General features: G+C 44.9%; 1 protein-coding gene across 3 annotated transcripts in view; it reads left to right on the plus strand.

Annotated features, from left to right (window-relative positions):
* The window catches only part of PTDSS1 (phosphatidylserine synthase 1), a 48,953-nt gene that overhangs the window by 3,114 nt on the left and 28,259 nt on the right, over positions 1-17,580 (plus strand). The window contains exons 2-4 of one of the 3 annotated variants that reach the window (XM_081111720.1): positions 5,618-5,709; positions 12,774-12,830; positions 16,706-16,750. In XM_081111720.1, the coding sequence (XP_080967846.1) occupies positions 5,618-5,709; positions 12,774-12,830; positions 16,706-16,750 (194 nt within the window). The remainder of the gene's footprint in view (positions 1-5,617; positions 5,710-12,773; positions 12,831-16,705; positions 16,751-17,580) is intronic. The other 2 variants (XM_081111721.1, XM_081111722.1) reach the window with 2 other exon arrangements.

Consider the following 17,580-nt stretch of genomic DNA (forward strand, 5'->3'; position numbering starts at 1 on the left):
AGAAACAAGAATGACTAGTTTGCTTCAACCTTTTATCTTTAATACTAGAGGCCCGGTGCATGAAAATTCATGCACTGGAGGGGCGGGGGGCGGTCCCTCAGCCCGGCCTGCCCCATCTCACAGTCTGGGAGCCCTCAGTGGTGGTAGGCGACCCGGCGATCGGGGCAAGGCGACCGCCCCATCACACCTCTGCTGCTGCCACTGCCGGCAGCACCAGCCTCGGCCAGGCCTGGTTACCTGAACCTCAGGAGGCCCTGGGCGGCTGGGCAGCTGCCATCCAAGGCCTCCCTGCACCTCGGGTCGGCACTGGACAGCTGGGGGGGAGGCTGAGGGGACTTGGGGGACTCCGGCCAGGCCCCAGGCGGGGCTGAGGGGACTGGGCTCCGCCATCTTGTGGCTGTGGGTGCTGCTGTCTTTGAGGGTGAAGCAGTCAATTAGCATATTCCCTCTTTATTAGATAGGATTATTCTAGACCAGGGGTGGGCAAACTTTTTGACTCGAGGGCCACAATGGGTTCTTAAACTGGACCGGAGGGCCGGAACAAAAGCATGGATGGAGTGTTTGTGTGAACTAATATAAATTCAAAGTAAACATCATTACATAAAAGGGTACGGTCTTTTTTTTCAATAGTTTTATTCATTTCAAACGGGCCGAATCCGGCCCGCGGGCCGTAATTTGCCCACGGCTGTTCTAGACCCTTCAGAATAGGTCTCCCTTCCTCTTTTCTGATACAGGAAGTCACATTCTTCTGGAATTTTCCTTTTACAGCATATTCTGCCAAAAACAGTTGATAAATTGCAGCAGTGAACATATAAGAAATAAATACGAATTTTAACAGCTTGTCAAAAGTAAAGGCATAATTTAAATCTCAAACTATGGCCTTTTCTAAAAATGATAATTTTATCTCTTTCACTAATTTAATAAAGAGACAGAAATCACACACTGAAGAACTAACTAATAATAGATCTTTCCTTATGTGAAATCATAAGCACCGCTAATACAATTAGTAATTACTATATCTTATTCATGTTTCGTAATGATTCGTCAGCCGTTAAGGTGGGACATTACAGTGATAGCTCTATCTTCCTCCATAAAAAGGGAAAGCACTCGTTTGGAGGTGTCTTTGAGCTCGCTGAGTGGACACCACGAGCAAAGCTCACGCTCCCTCGTTAATAAATTTATGGACAAGCAGTTATCCTTGAAATTAAATGGTGGCAGAAATATCAAGGAATATTGTGGAGATTTGATCCCTTTATGAAACTTGTGCTAGATCGGTGTGTAGAGATGGCAGCTAGTGGGCAACAGAGGATTGGAATGGTGGTAATACGAGGAAGTAGTATCAGCATGTTAGGCAGCTTGGAACGGGGAGGAAGAATGGCTTGTTCACCAGAGAAATCAGCTGCTTCCAGTCCCCTGTGCACAGCACCTGTTTTCCTGCAGTATAAAAATCGAGTCGCATACATTTTCACATTACGCTTTTGTTAAATAAACTTTTATATTGGTCAAAAAAAGATTGAGTCTTAGCCAGTTTGGCTCAGCGAATAGAGCATGGGCCTGTGGAATGAAGGGTCCCAGGTTCAGTTCTGGTCAAGGGCACATGCCCAGTTTGCTGGCTTCATCCCCAGTCGGGGGTGTGCAGGAGGCAGCCTATCAATGATTCTCTCTCATCATTGATGTTTCTGTCTCTCTCTCTCCCTCTCCTTTCCTCTCTGAAATCAATACATATATATTTTTTAAAAAGATGGAAAGTTGTGACTTCTTAAATGAAAATTACTTATTCTGTTCTCTTTTGTGATGATTATCTGATACCAGATTCTTTTTGTACCAGATTTTAGTTGGCTGACTGTTCACTGCAATTCTGTAAAACTTTAAAAATGTCTTCAAGTTTCTTTTTCAAACACTAGTCGTGTAAGAGGATAGGAGAGAGAATATGTTCGGGCTGTCATATTATCAGAGAACATTTCGGTGTGTCATGTTACCAGTGTGAACCACAGCACCTGGGGCACGTCACATGCTCCAGACACACAGCAAGAATTTGGGATTGGGACGGATTAGACATGTCATGCAGAAGTCTGAGACAAGTTTGGATTTGTCAAGTACTTTTGTTAAATAGCAACTAGGCCAACTCACTGTTAAATCATAGCATTTAAATGTCCTGTCCCTATCGCTGTCATTAAAAATAAAGCCAGATGCTATTGAATCATTCTCTCCAAGGTTTACAAAAGCTCATTCTGCTACCTTTTAGAATATTTCTATAAATTAAATGCTTGAGCATGTGTCAAAAAGTTTGTTCTGCCAAAGCGGGGCAAGGAGAACCTTTGTCTCAAGCTCAGAGTATAGTAATTACTCTGCTTACAGAGGCTGGTAACCTTGAAAATGTTGAATAGCCTTGGTTTCAAAAACTCCAACTTTAGATTTGAAAACACAGAATCGACTAACTCCCATTCACAGCAGCCCACCTCTCCTCAAGAGGCACCTGGCAGTAGAACGGTGGAGTCAGCCCTGGTCCAACAGGCGCTGTCACTCACCCGGGAGAGGTTGCCTCCCTGCAGCTTGCTGTGTCCAAGGGATTTCAACTTGTCCAAGCTAGGTTTCTCCTTGACATGGGACTAAGGAGATGGACAGGGTTAAAGCTGGCTAAGATAAGCATTTAGTTTTATGTCTCATTGTCCCTTTTGTTTGTGATTCTCTCAAGAATAAGGACAGTGTCTGTTCATTTTTGTCTTCTTAGCCCCCAGAATAATACCTACCCCAAGCTAGGCGTTAGCCACGTGAGGGAGGAAGCAGACATAAATGAAGAGCATTCAGACATTGTGAACTAACAGCTGGCACTTCCTCTGTGCTGGGCTCTAAATACTGTGCATGTGGTCAGTTATTTTATCCTTACAACAACCCTGTAGGTGGGACTATTATTATCCTTGATATACTAGGGAGGACACCAGGGCACAGGGAGGTTGGGTAATCTGCCCAAGGTCACACAGGCTGGTGAGTGTTGAAGCCAGAATTCTGGCCCAGGCATTCTGGCCGCAAGCCTCCTACAGGGGAGAAAACTTGAACTTTGGAGCCAGGTCCCATCCGTAAAATGCAGATTGTGATTATTCCCCCTTTTTGGCTGATAGGAAGATTAAGAGAACTATCATGCACAGCTAGCATTCCGAGTATGGCAGAGATATGGCGGATGTTCAGAGCTAACTAGTTCCTATCCCCTAATTGGGTTTTCTGGAGTTACCCATGTGGTCTTGTGGCCTTTGCAGCTAAGTTGCTTTTCATAATTAACTATAGAAAATTTTGGTTCATAACCCATTTTGCAAATGAGTTTGACAGTTGGAGATAATGTTTATAAATTGCTGTTCAGTGCCTGGCACACAGGAGATGCTTGATAAAGAAGAGCTATTATTACTGTCTTCATCATTACCAGTCTCAGTAGTGTGATGCTGGTCTGAAGGAGGACGCTGTGTCTCCCCGCTCCCTGTGTGTAGCCATTCTTCAGTCCAAGCTGATGTACCTGGGAATTGGATTTGGCTTCCCTCCTTAAGCCAGAGGGCCTCACAAGCAACCTCGTCATCTTCTGGCTGGCATTCTCATCAGGCTGGCATTCTGGGGCCTGCGCTTATAACTTCTGAACAGATGTTAAGTCCTTAGAGTGCCCGTTAGTGTAGGACTGCATTTCTCTGCAGGAGGAGTCTGTCTGATTCGCCAGTTTGGTTTTGTAATCAGGTCTATATGAATTTAACAGTCAGGCCTTGTTTGTCCAGCATCAGTGTTAGTGCTGTTTGGCCATATGACGATCTAAGAGACATTATTACCTGTGTGATCTCTTTATTTTAGTACCTTATGTTCAGTCCTGTTGTAAGTCTGGAAATTATTAAGTAGAGTGCAGAAACTTATTATAAACAGAAGTTGATATCTGCATTAATTTCTGTTTATAAAACAACATCCCAGGACCTGTCTTTAATTAGGTAATTAGGTAATATTGTTTCATCCCATACCTCTTCATGTATTCTGATGTTCTAAATTTTTTATGCTAATTTTGTTTTCTTCTAAGATATTTTTGACATTTTTTTCCCTTTAGTGATGTTTAATCTTAATTTAATATTTGTCTTTTGAAAGTTTTTTCCCTGCAGTCCTTCCCCATATACTAGTAAACTCAACTTTTTATAATCATTTTTAAATTTATTGCTATATCTCATTATCTCTAAAATATTTCTTTCCACTCTTTTTCTCTCATTCTCTGTCTACTCATCCTGTATATTTTTAAACCGAATCGCTGAACTTCCCCTTCCCACGCTTCTCAGTGATTGCCGATAATTCAGAAAACCGTACTGTCTTAGAGTTCTCTTTCCCCTCCTCTTTTGTTTGCTTCTCTTGAGCCCCAAATATGTTACTAGACTCTTTGTGTGTGTGTGTGTGTGTATTATATACATATAATATATATATTATTGATTTCAGAGAGGAGGCAAGAGGGAGAGAGAGATAGAAACATCAATGATGAGAGAGAATCATTGACTGGCTGCACACCCTCTACTGCGGCTTGAGCCGGCAACCGGGCATGTGCCCTGACCAGCACCAAACCGTGCCCTCCTGCTTCATAGGTTGACGCTCAGTCACTGAGCCACACCGGCTGGTTGGGCTCTTCCTCTTCTTCTTCTTTTTTTAAATGTAAACTGTCAAAACCTAATTCCTCTACTCCGTCGATATTAAGAAAATTTTCATTTGAGAATTTTTACTTTGTTTTACACAATAAGTTTTCTCTCTGTCAATAATTAGTCCATTAATATCTGCTTGAGGGCCTTCTATGTGCCAGACTCCAAGGATACAACAAATGAATAATTCCCTGCCTTTAGGAGGTTACTTTATACAGGGAAGGCAGACAACATATAAACCAACAAATGGAGTCATTTCAGCTACTGGAGTTATAGAGGCGATGAATACAGTAATAAACTAGAAATGGCCAGGCATGACACGGAGGAAGCTCATCTCTTTTCATTATAATTTTTTGTTGTCTAGTGTGATTTTAAATCTTGTGTTTTGTTTTCTCTTTTAAAGTTTTTTTATTGGTGCCTTCTTTTTATTCCACATTCCCTCGCCCCTCCCCTTTTCATTCATCCCTTAGATAGGTAATTGCTCACTTACAAGGATTGAGTATATAATTCACTGCTTTATGCCTTCTCCTCATAATCTTTTGCTTTCTTTCTGATTCCTGGAAAGTTTCTTTGCCACAGTCTATATCATGAAGGTCATCTTTAGTTATTCTTGAAACCAAAAGGCGTTTCTCCAAAATAAACCTTACCTTTCGACATCCTGGGTATTTTGTGTGTGTGTGTGTGTGTGTGTGTGTGTGTGTGTGTGTGTTTTAAAGAAGAGTGATTCTCAACTATTTGCCTGAACAGAATGTGTGTTGGTGTGTAAGGTTGCCAGGTGCCTTTCTTACAAGAACTGGACTTTATTATGAGATTGAATTATTTTAGGAAATGATAATGAGTAGTATGTAGTGTGCGTAATGCCTTTGCTCAGTAAAATAAATCTTAGCAATCCCCGGTTGTTAGAGCATGGAGCTCTGACTTCCTCTAGGTTTAGATCTGGAAATGCATACTCAGTCTTCTTTTTCTGTTTTCAGGGATGACTCTGTCCCAGAAGACAACATCTGGCGGGGTATCCTCTCTGTCATTTTCTTCTTTCTTATCATCAGTGTGTTAGCTTTCCCCAACGGTAAGTGATGCACTCCTTATCACATTTCTCCTGTGCCCTGTGCCCTTTGGGTATTTTTTAGCTGTAAGCCATCTAGAAGATGAAACTTAAAGGTGGAATAAAAAATAATCAGAGTTTTGTGTAATGACTGAGGCACAGGCTCTGGAGGCAGACTGCCCGTTCTGCTACTTCCTGACTCTGTAGCCACATTAAGGACTCAGGAAACCAGATTACTCACTAAATGAACCTGTCAGTTTATTACTCTACAAAATGGAGGTAACAGGTAGGTGCTGTTGTAAGAATTAATTCAGTCAATGCCTGTTAAGCTCTCTGAAGAGTGAATGACAGATTGCAACCTCTCAGTGAATGTCAGCTGCTGTTCTTGTTTCTGTTTTTGTTATTATCAGCCCAGTCGTAAATGCTCAATTATTCAGTTACTCCTTTCTGCTCAGGACAGGGTCAGTGCTGTAATGAGTATTACTTAATTTGTTGTCATAGTGATCTTTTATCACACTAAACTTTGCTGATTATATGTTTGGATATGAATTTTCATCAGCAGGTAAAAAAGACATTATTACCATGAATTTTACTCCCTATCATGCTTATAGAGTGAGGCTAAAACTTTGTTGAAAGAACTAGTTTGGTATTCTGCCATCCTTAAGATTCATTCTTTCCTCTGAACTGTCCCTTACAAATCACTTCCATTTTTCTTATTTCCCTTCAGCACCTTCTTTCTAGGATATTTTTCTCTGTAACCATTTTTAAATGCTCACTTTCTATTTCCTACTTCTTTTACAGTTATGGTATTTTGAAATTCGGTCTTTCTTATGAGTTATGCTCCATAAGCTTCATTCATGTTTTAAATATTTAAATTGTGTTTCGTCTCTATTCTATTTATCCAGTAGAATGTAATGTGTGATATGAGAAGCTTGTTATGAATGATACTGATTGCTGCATGGAAATGCACCATGGTAATAGGAGTCTAGTACCCATCCCAGTGTGTATGTGCTGCGTGGTGGCGTGCCTCCGCCAACAAGCGGTGCTCCAACACCAGATGGATGTCCTCCATTCACCTCCATTCTGGTACTGTCTACCCAGCGAGAGTGTCAGGTTCCACAGGTTAAGGGCTCAGACCCCACTTCAGAGGCCAGTTGCAAGTCTAGGTTGCTACCTGCACTTCTTCCTAGAATAGCTGTAAATCAGAGGTTCCCATAACCTCCTCCTTGGGTTCCACTGATTTGCTCGAGAGGCTCACAGGACTCAGGAAGCCAGTTTACTCACTCAGTGAACCTGTCAGTTTATTACAAAGTCTGTTCATGAGCAGCCAGATGAAGATGTGTGAAGCATGTGGTCAGAGTACGTGGGGAGGGCCAGGAGCTTCCGTGCTTTCTCCAGGAGCACCGCTTTCCTGGCCTCTATGCAAGGTCATGGCCCAAAAGCTCTCTAGCCCCATCCTCGCGGGGTTTTCTGGAGGTTCTATCACGTAGGCACGATTGATCAAAACATTGACATTGCTGATCGGATTGATCAAATCGTTGACATTGGTGATCGGAGTTCATCTCCAGCTCCTCTCCCCTGGACTAGGTCTGGTAGTGGGATTGAAAGTTCCAACCTTCTAATCACCTGGTTGGCTCCACTGGCAACCAGCCCCCACCCTCTGGTGCTTTCACCTCATTAACAGAACAAGAGACACTTTATTGCCCTCATCACTTTGGAAATTCCAAGGGTTTTAGGAGCTCTGTGTCAAAAACAGGGACACAGATCCTGTTCCAAATATATATTTATTATAAAAAACAATATCACTCATGGCAAAGCCTTCAGGCTTTTCAGGAGGGTGGCAGTGGAATTTTGTTCTGTATTTTTGCTTATTTTGTGCAGCACTCGAGGTTTTTTGCCAGCAGCATGATAATCCAGCCATTAAGCCATGACTGAATCCTTTAGGGAATGCACTGTTGTAGATAGCAAAGTCATTGTGGAGTTGAACTCCAACGGCTCAAGCTTTTAGATTAAATATTTTTTTCAGTGAGATTCTGCTGGCCTACTCAGTGCAGACTGTGCTAACAGAATACTACAGACTAGGGCAGTGATGGCGAACCTATGACACGCGTGTCAGAGGTGACACGCGAACTCATTTTTTTGGTTGATTTTTCTTTGTTAAATGGCATTTAAATATATAAAATAAATATCAAAAATAGAAGTCTTTGTTTTACTATGGTTGCAAATATCAAAAAATTTCTATATGTGACACGGCACCAGAGTTAAGTTAGGGTTTTTCAAAATGCTGACACGCCGAGCTCAAAAGGTTCGCCATCACTGGACTAGGGGGCTTCTCAGAGGATTTATCCTGAAGCACAATTTCTCTCTGGCTGTGAACCTGAAACCGGATACGTTATGTGCTTCCGAGACGAGGAGACATAGGTTTTTGTCTTCTTGAAGGAAAGATTTCAATCAAGAGACAAAGTATAGAAAAGCAAGCAAGAATTTATTGACAGCAGCAAAAACATACTTAGGGCAGTGACACAAGGAAGGGCATAGAGGAAGCCACAGGAGAGCCTGAGCTGGGCTGCCTTGGCTCACGGGGAAGCCAGAGAAAAAGGGGCCTTGGAGACAGGTTCAGGGGGTGAGCCCCGGACGAGCTGCCCATTGCTCCCCTGGTTGCAAGTCTCATGGGATCCCTTAGAGGTTAGGGGATACGTGCCTGTGGGGGAAGAACAGGGGGGAGGGGATGGCATGGACATATTCCTTGAAAGAAGAGTGCACTGGGGCCTTCATTTTCAGGGATTTTAAAGGCTGGGCATTTAGGGGAGATCTTAGGGGCAGCCCAATAGAATATTCATCAGCTTTATGCTGATGGACCAAAATGAGATTTATTCTCTTAATTTGTCTGTCCTTGGTGTGGTTGGCAAATGGCACTAGTTGGATTTCTGTAACTGTCTCCCTGAGTAGGGTGATTTAAGCTACTTACCCGCTGGTTGGGGAGGAGAAGTGCAAACCATTTACTCTTAAGTGTCCCTGGTTTAGGGAAGATAGGATTTACTAGATGGCTGCAAACTGCTGTTGAACTATCTGTCTCAGTTGCCCTATTCCTTTGTCCTGGGATTTCCCTAGCTTCTTGCTGTTCTATAACACTATAGTGGGACAGGCAGAGGATAGACATTCCTGTTCCAAAGGAGAATGAGAGAGAAGGGAGGAGTGATGGGTGTGAAGCTAGTCCAGCACCGAGGAAGGCCAATCCTGTGAGATCTTAGATCAAGGAGGCTTAAGGTTTAAGAATAATTCTCTGCCTCAGTGCTTGCCCTTGGAAACCAAGGTGAAGGCTGCCCCCCTCTCCCTTCCTCTCCATGACCTTTGCACTCTGAGCCTGTGATGGAAGTGACAGCCCAGCCTGAACAATCTCTGAATCGCCTTTGGGGTCCTTCTTGTCTTAAAGAGGAGCCAGCGGTCCCATCAGGTAACTCTGGTTCAGTCTCTAGGAAGTCCAGCAGTCTTCGGAGTTGGGATTTCAACATCAGAATCTGGAGGGACACACACATTGACACCTGCATGTCTTGTGCACATTGGAAACATAGTTGGGCCTTTCTGTGAGCACCGGGGGTTCTGATGTGCATAGTTATTGGGGCAGGATGACAGGACGTCCATGATATGGAATGAATTGACCTTGCTGTGGGATTCACTTTCTCGGAAAAGACCCTGATGTCATTCAGCGGCTTGGCTATTTGCCAGCTTCTTTTCCTTCTCACCTCCAACGCACAAAGTCTCAGAATTTTAGGGTTAGATCGTTTGGACATTGTGTAGCCTGGCCTCTTTCAAGGGTGCCATGTTGTAGTGCCAGCTAAGTGGCCACCTGCCATATGCAGCATTTCACACGCACTGGAACCACCAGGTAGTCCCCCTGAGCTCAGGAACCTGGCCTTCTCATACAAAGGCAGCTTAAGAACACAGCCCAGTGCAAGAAGACTATAAGACTCGTCTCAGGTGGGAAACCAACACGGCCAGCTGCCACCAAAGCCCCAAGGGAAGGCGAGTAGGTGACAGTTGAGGTGGTGGTGGTGACTGCCACTCCTCCCCGAAGCCACTCTTATCTTCTGTGTCCTGTGAAGGCCTGCTGCTTGCTTGTCACCAGTGGATGCCAGGGCCCTTACTGGCCTGTGTCTTCTGTTTCTGTTCCTTATCTCACCTGTCCCCAGTCCCACTCCTAAGTCAGTCAGCAGAGGACATGCTCAGGAAACCGATCCGTCCGACAGTGTCAGGTCTGTTCTTCAAGTCTCCTGCTTCCTTTGGCTCTGTGTTAACTTGTTGCTTAGTTCTTAAGGGTTACTTCTTCACACTTTGAAGGTTTCTTTCTTTCTTTTTTTCTTTTTTCTTTTTTTGAATTGCTATTTCTTAAGGCTTTTTGATCTAAGGTCTCAGAGCCATTTTGGAAGTCTGCCAACTCAATAGCCGTGACGTTACAGCCACCCATCCACGAAGCTTCAGTGGGAGCTGGGTTTGGGGCTTCACTAGCAGATGTTTTTCTTAAGGTACCAAAGGCCCTGAAGGTTGGGGGCTAAAATCTATAGGAGGTAACATTTTGTGATTTCTGCTGGTTTTTCCTCTATTTGCTAATGAAGTCTTCTGATATTCAGAGCCCACTCAACCTGCCCAGTCTCCCATGTGGAGCTGTGCTTCTGTTTTCTTGATGGAAAGATAAAAGTTAAGTTTGTTTTATGCTTTTCTTATCCTGGATGTGGGGACTTTGTGGTACATACACATACAACGAGGGGAGATCCCCTATGGCTCGCCTAGTTCAGCCTGCTCGGTTCACAGCTGAGAAGGCTGCACCCATAGTCGTCATGTCATTCCCCCAAGATGTCAGCCTGGTGATCTGGCCCGGGGCTACTTGATGTCAGCCTGGTGATCCGGCCCGGCTCACGTGTTTCCCTGTATTCAGCATTGCTCTGGTCATTTCTCCTATCAGGTTCTCTGTGAGGCGTTTTCTCTCTGTCTTCCCCTATGTTCCTGTCTCCCTCTGCTTCTCTTCCTCTCTATCAGTCTCTGGCTTTCTTTTCCCAGGAGTGTGGTCTTAGGCAGTGTGCCCTGGGTCCTGCAGAAGGCGGATGTGGCCATACTCCTGTGTTGGCAACATCCTCCAAGACCAGCAGAGGCCAGCGGATCGATCCAAACCTGCATACTTTCTCCCTCTCCTACTCTCTTCCTGCCTTTCCTTCCCCCGCCACCTCTGGGCGCATGCTCACACACAACACTCACCTGGAGGTAGAACATCCCCAAACAAGGTCTCAGATAGACCGGGGAAAGGACAAAGGCAGTTCGGTAATCTTCATATGCAGGATGGGGTGTTAGGCACATGAGAGAGGAATGGATACTCAACTAAGGAATGTAATCGACTCTGTTTAAGTTAGGGGTGGCTTTGGGAGTTGGCTTGGAGTTGACGGGGAAGCCAGGCTACTGGGAAGGGTGCTCCTGAGCTGTGTGGCTGTCCCCTCCCAGAGCCAGCCGACTTCAGGCCGCCCAGGAGCCACGTGCCAGACAGCTGCTCCTCTGAGTGGAATGTTTATGCCCCTTCTTGCTCCAGTCTTGTCACCTATTCTCCATTCTCCCCACCCTGGGCACGCGTTCTCAAATTAAGTAATGAAATGAACGGAGAGACAAAGCCCAACATTTGTCTTCTCCGTGAAAGACGCTTTGGGGCACTGCCTGCAGTGGAGGCATTCACAGAATGGTTCTGTTTTGGCAACTTCAGATGCATTTTTCCTTGACCCAGTAAAGGCTGCCCTGCATGCTTGAGTAGAGGCCTACATATGATTGCATCCATGTGGCTCATGTGTGTGAGTTATACACGCTACTATCTGTGTGGTAGAATCGGTCCACTCCTACGGGCAGGGAGCCCGGTGATTTGTTGTGCAGACTCTGAATAACAAAGAAGCCCTTGACTTTCTCCATAGGGTTTTATAACAGAGTGTTTTGGGCCGCAGGTAATAGGAAACCCATTTCAAAATGGCTTAAAGAATAAGAAAAATGTAGCCTTCCGTACATCGCCAGCAGTTCCCCGGTAGAGTGGTTCCAGGGTTGGCTGTTTCAGTGGCTCGGGCGCCTCTCCCTGTCTCCCACCGTCTCCAGCTCGCTGGGCCCAGCCTGTGCTTTCGCCATGATGATCTTGAGGGAGCTGCTCAGCGCCAGACACAGGTCCTCACAGGGTCCAGCGGAAGAAGACGTCCTCGCTTCCTGTGTTTTTAGAGTGAAGAAACCTTTCCTTCTTAGCAAGCCTCCAGCACACTCGCCCTCAGTCCTCCTTGCCTAGGGTTGGGCGACGAGCCTCTTTCCAAGGAGACCTGAGGACAGGAACTGATGGTGCCCAGAGGAGTAGCTCACAGTAGATCTTCAGTAGCTCTCATTGACTGAAAGAATAAAAGAAAGGATTACCTCCTTCGGCTTGGAGTTCAGCAGAGGCACATGGGAGAGGAATGATCCTCAACAAATCCTTTGTCAGTCAACAGGATGAGTGAGAGGCGAGGCTGTCCGGTTCCTTCCTTCAGCCCTGTCCACAGGCCGGAGGGACAGACCCGGGTTGACGGGAAGGATGGTCTGGTCTCCTCCCGTTCTCCTTTGGTTCCCTTAAATCTGGTTCGTTTGTTTTTTTAAATGCTACTTCCATCATCTCATTACAGCAACTGACACTCAAATATAAGTGTAATTTTATAATTGAGTGTAATCATATCACTATCAGGGGAGTGAAATTTAGAAACCTATTTCAGTCTCCAGTTGGCTTTGAGATGTCTTTCAGCAGATAACTGTCTGGTGGACTTTTCTGGCTTCTGAAGACTTCCTTGAACTGTTCCTCTTCCACCCCCTCCCAAAGCACCCAAGCCTGCTCTGCACCCCAGTGCCTGGCCCTCAGCGGCCTCTCAGAGGATCGATGTTGAATTAAGTAACAAATCTGTCAGCAAAAAGATTCTCATCATTAGCCCTCCTTTCCCCTTGACTTATCTGCAAGACAAACAGCCCTCAGCACTTCGGTAAGGTATTCTGATTAGAGTGAAGTAGTATTTCCTGATTTTCCTGATTTTATCATTCTGTTTGTCCTTCAGGCTCATTTGGCTTCTCTGAGCTCAGCGTGGTGCCAATTACATCCCTGAGATTTGAAGGTGATCCAGAAGGTTCCCGGCTTCTAATTTCCCCCCCAAATTCTTATCTCCTCATTCTCTGCCCACTGCTCACCCCTTTTTCTCATAAGTTTTTTCCCTTAGGTTTAAAATATGCATAGGGACACTTTCTTGTTTCTTAGAGACATTTAAACTTTAATCTTAAGCAAATATCTTCCAGTTTTATCAACTATACCTCAATAAAGCTGAAAAAAATAACAAGGGAAGAAGCAGACTGACTAAAAGGGCCTGAGGACAAAAGTGCAACTTCTAGTTTTTGTTTAAAGAATTGTACCTCCTGCGGGTTTGGTCCCTTAAACTTAGTAGTAGGTATAAGGGTTGCTAATTTCTAAGGTCGTTTTTGAAAGGCTCCTCTTCGCGTGATGAAGACATTGTGTTTCTATGTCTTTTGAAATTCAACTTGCTCTGAACATCTGAATACAAGTATGTCCTCGGGATGCAGAGCCTGCTGAAGAAGAGAAAACATGTGGTTTGAGATGAGCCTGGTGAGAAACCAGAATCCAGAGCAAAACAGGCCTCTTTCTTCCCACACGCAGTGCCTTCCCGGCTTCCGCCGCCTGGGCACGGAGGAGAGACCTGCGGGGGCTCCAGGCTCCTCCAGGCACACTTGTGCATAGCTTGGTGGGAGATGAGGTCTGTGCAGAAGCCTTGAGGAAGGCACATGTTCAGAGGAGGCTGCGGTGGTACTAGTCCTCCTAGGCAGACCGTGCTGCGGAAAGCACGGCTTTAGGAAGGCGGCTTGGCTTGCATGGAGTAGCCAAGCGCGGGTGACCCAGTGAGCCTAAATACCAAGGCTTGTGGTATAGAAAAATGCCAGCCTCATTTTTAGTTTTTAAAAAGAATAATGGCATTTTAGTAATTACTGTCTGATGGTGAAGGCGGTTCCCTCCGTGAATAATGTTACTGAACTGCACTTGTCAGAAGGGGCCGCTCTGAAGTTGGCTGCTCAGACTCACCTTACCTGCTCCAGGGCTCCATCCCACCGGTGTGCGGTAAATGACACAGGTGGTTCCCTCCAGCCTGGTTCGGGACAGAGCACCTTGTACTGTCTCTTCTGAAACCCATCTTCCTAAGCCTTTTCAGATCCAGTGCATTTCAGTTTGCAAAGCTGATAGGTCATTTTTAAAAGTTGTCTTTTTTGAGAAACATTGTGATGTGATATTATGATGTGTAAGTGGGAAACCTAGAAAAAAGAGGAAACAGATCAATTAGGGATAAGTCAAGGCTTAAAAACAAACAAACAGCACTGCAATAAAATGAAAATTCTCTTTCCAGGTCCTGGAACAGCGTGGGCCTGTCACAGGGAATCACAGAGTAACAGAGGGAAGTACCCTGGGGCTGAAGCAGTTGTGTGTAGGTTAAGCGAGCTGGAAGGCCCCTCGGCTCCCAGGTTCTCAAGCACCTGTCTGTCCTCTCACTTTGGAACAGCTGCTTAGGGTCAGATAAGCTGGGGCTGTGTCTGCTTTCCAGAGGCTTCTCTTACAGTAGTGGCAGGTGGAAGAGGACTTCGGGGCCTTTCTACTAGTTGATGTGAGGGAACTCCCATCAGCTGCCTGGCATTGCCCCATCCTTGCAGCTCTTCTTGACCTTGCGCATCAGTTCCACACTGCAGGGCCTCCACAGCTCCCAGCAGCTTGCTTCTCCCGCCTGCTCTCCTGACCCTGAGACAGTCCTGGCTCAGGCTCTCCACTCCTCCTGATAGAGTTGATAGAGAAGTACTCTGTGCTCTCAGACCAAGAGGAGTCCTGTGAGCTGTGTGACCCAGGACAAGTTCTTTGGGGCTCACTGTCTTATCTATAAAATGGGGATGATGGTACCCAGCTGTTAGGAGAACTAAGAGAAAATGTGGGGGTGTCTCAGGCTTCAGCCTGGTACTCAGTGAGTGCTCAGAAAGTACTGCTGACTATTCTAAATTAACATTGTGATTGCTCTTGAGGAAAAACAACAACATATGATTTGGAGTATTGATTGGGCATGGAATTCTATTGCAAACCAAGTAAAATATAGAGTTGGACCTTGTAAGGAGAAACCATAGAGAAAGCTGGGGTCCCCTGTTATGAGAGGTTAATTCAGTGGCATGGATGAAGTACTGGTAATATTTCAAGCCAGATAGCCATCATAATACGGAGCTCATTCATTCATGGTGACAAGTCAAGAGACATCAACTCAAAATCAGTGAAGAGTGAAGAGAAAATTACTTAAAATGTGGCAATATTAGCTGTCCAATAGCATGTGAAGGAAGTTAACCACGTTATGTTACCTAAAAGGGGATTCAGGCTTCTCTGCTTCATTGTGCTTTTCTGAGGAGCAGGTGATTAAAAAGACTATAGGTATCTCTCCCTCTCTGAGCTCTCACTGTTTGCCATCCAAAACTCGGGCACCAGATTAATTTGGAGAAAGCAAAGTCTCTCACAAAGCTAATGTACTTTCTGAATTCTCACCATCTATACTCAGGAACTGAGAATTGGATAGTGGGGATAGTTGTAACAGATTTTCCTCATGTGGACTTGATACATCAGAAGAAAGCAGTTCATATATGTTTTAATTTAGCCTGTATAAGAAGAGAGTGATTTTAGAATGAGTTCCAGAATAAAAACTATAGTATAAATATTTGCCTCAGACAGGATCCCGGTTGCAAGCAACAGAAGCTGACTGTGCTGATTTAAAAGCCTGTTAACGGATATTGGCTGGCTTGAGGAGGAATTGTAGAGGCTGGGAAACAAGTTCCCAGGGAAGCTTCTAGAACTGGCATGTCACGCAGAGCTGGTCTAATGAGGAAACCCCAGTGAGCTTAGGCTGTAGTCTGTCCCACTGTCACTTCTGCAGTGAACTGTAATGGAACCTCATGCCACAGTCAGCAGTGTGAGGCGTGCCCCCTCCCGCCACTCCAGCCCGCACCGGAGGGAGGAGAGGAGGGCGGTGCATAGGCACCTCTTCTGCCGCCAGCTCTGAGGCCAAGCCTGGCATGGGTGCGGCTGAAGAACCCGGCCCTAGTTATAAAGAATCCTGGGCAGCAAGTTCTGGCATCTCCCCGGGAGACGCGGGACGCATAACGCTGGAAATTCTCCAAGTGTAGGAAGGCTGTCCAAAGGCGCGGGCAGCTCCGGGCAGGTCGGGTGCCCATTAGAACAGTGTTCAACATTTGCGAGTGTAACCCTTCAGTTGGTCGTAAATCACTCTGGTGAAACCAGCTTGCTTGCCTTCTTCTACCTTTTTTTTTTTTTAATGAAATAAAATAGAAGAGAAAGTGTTGTGTATCACTTATAGTAAGTTTCATCTTGTGAAACTTTTCATTGAACATGATCTGCATTGGTGTATGGAAACTGAGTTGCCAGGTAAAAGCTATTGTTACCACAGTTCATGATCTTAAAAGCCTGCACAGTCCAGTGCTCAGAGTTTATTTTCAGTTTCACTACTCACCTCACTTATTTTCAAAGCGTAGTATTTGTCTTTTCTCTTTCATTTTCAGAATAAGTCAGTGCGCCCCCACCCTGACTGACACGCGCGCACACACACACACACACACACACACACTCCTGTGAGCAGGGAGCTTTCACTTGTTAAGGTACAATCTGTATGACTTACACTTACAGGTAACCTACTTACTGTTATAACATTGTTTCCCTGGGAAATGATGACCTGAGTTCCAAAGAAAGAAACAAAACACACACAACCTGAGGAGGCTTGGTGCCTGTTCCGTGTATGGCAATAGTTGTAACAATGTGGATGAATCATGTCAGCCTAGACTTGGACCTCAAAGGATCTGTCAGAAAACAATTTAAGTAAAGGGCCTTTTACTGTCGTTAGTATTGTCTCTGAAATGAGTTCGTTCTAACCCGGTAATGTTACCTCTGCAGGTCCATTTACTCGACCTCATCCAGCCTTATGGAGAATGGTTTTTGGTGAGTTGCCCATTGGATTTTAAAATATATGCTACTTAAAAAGTTTTTCCCCTGCATATTATCATAGCAGTTTTGCTTGCCACTCTGTAGGAAAAAAGCTATAGCTTTTTACTTCTTGGTGTTCCTAATATAAATTTTTTATTAAAGTCTTTGCCGCAAAATCAAGTACTGGTGACAATCAACATCCTGGTACATGTGAACTGTTTTAGCTCCACTTGCCCCTTCTTATGCTGTTTCTCTACTGTACTCAGGACTTGACAGGGACTGTGGCTTGCTTTTCTCTAACCAGTTAACCACCACACGTCCAAAACGGAAACCATCTCCACCCGCCACGGTATTTTGAATTTAAAACATCAATTTGCAATGAATATTACAAAAATAAATATATTACAATTCGGGTGTTCTTGAATATTTTCAGCTGAAAATCCTCACAAAAAAATGATTTTGAAGTTGGTCAGGGCTGCCACTTAGGGAAAACTTTTTTTTTTTATAGACGCGTGTGGCGTGTGGGGAAGGTCCGCCCGCCGCTTGCGTCTACAGACGCTTATGGTGGACAATGGGTTAAGCATCTTCCTGTTTCTCTTGCTGGTGCAGCTCAGGTGTATCCTAGGGGCACGTTGGTCTCCTCCGCATCGAGGACTGAAAAGTCCAGCGATCTCAGTGTTATGAGTGGGAAAGAACTTGGGCAAGGGAGTCTTTAGACAAAGAGCCCTGATTTGAACTACGGTTTAGTGATCAGTATTTTATATAAATATTGGCTTCTTATTTTTATTTGACTTCTAGTCCAAATATCACCTGAATGGATTTAACACAGATCTTCAGAACTATAG

Source organism: Myotis nattereri, assembly GCF_964212035.1.
Source record: "Myotis nattereri genome assembly, chromosome: 17".
In the NCBI taxonomy this organism is placed as follows: Eukaryota; Metazoa; Chordata; class Mammalia; order Chiroptera; family Vespertilionidae; genus Myotis; species Myotis nattereri.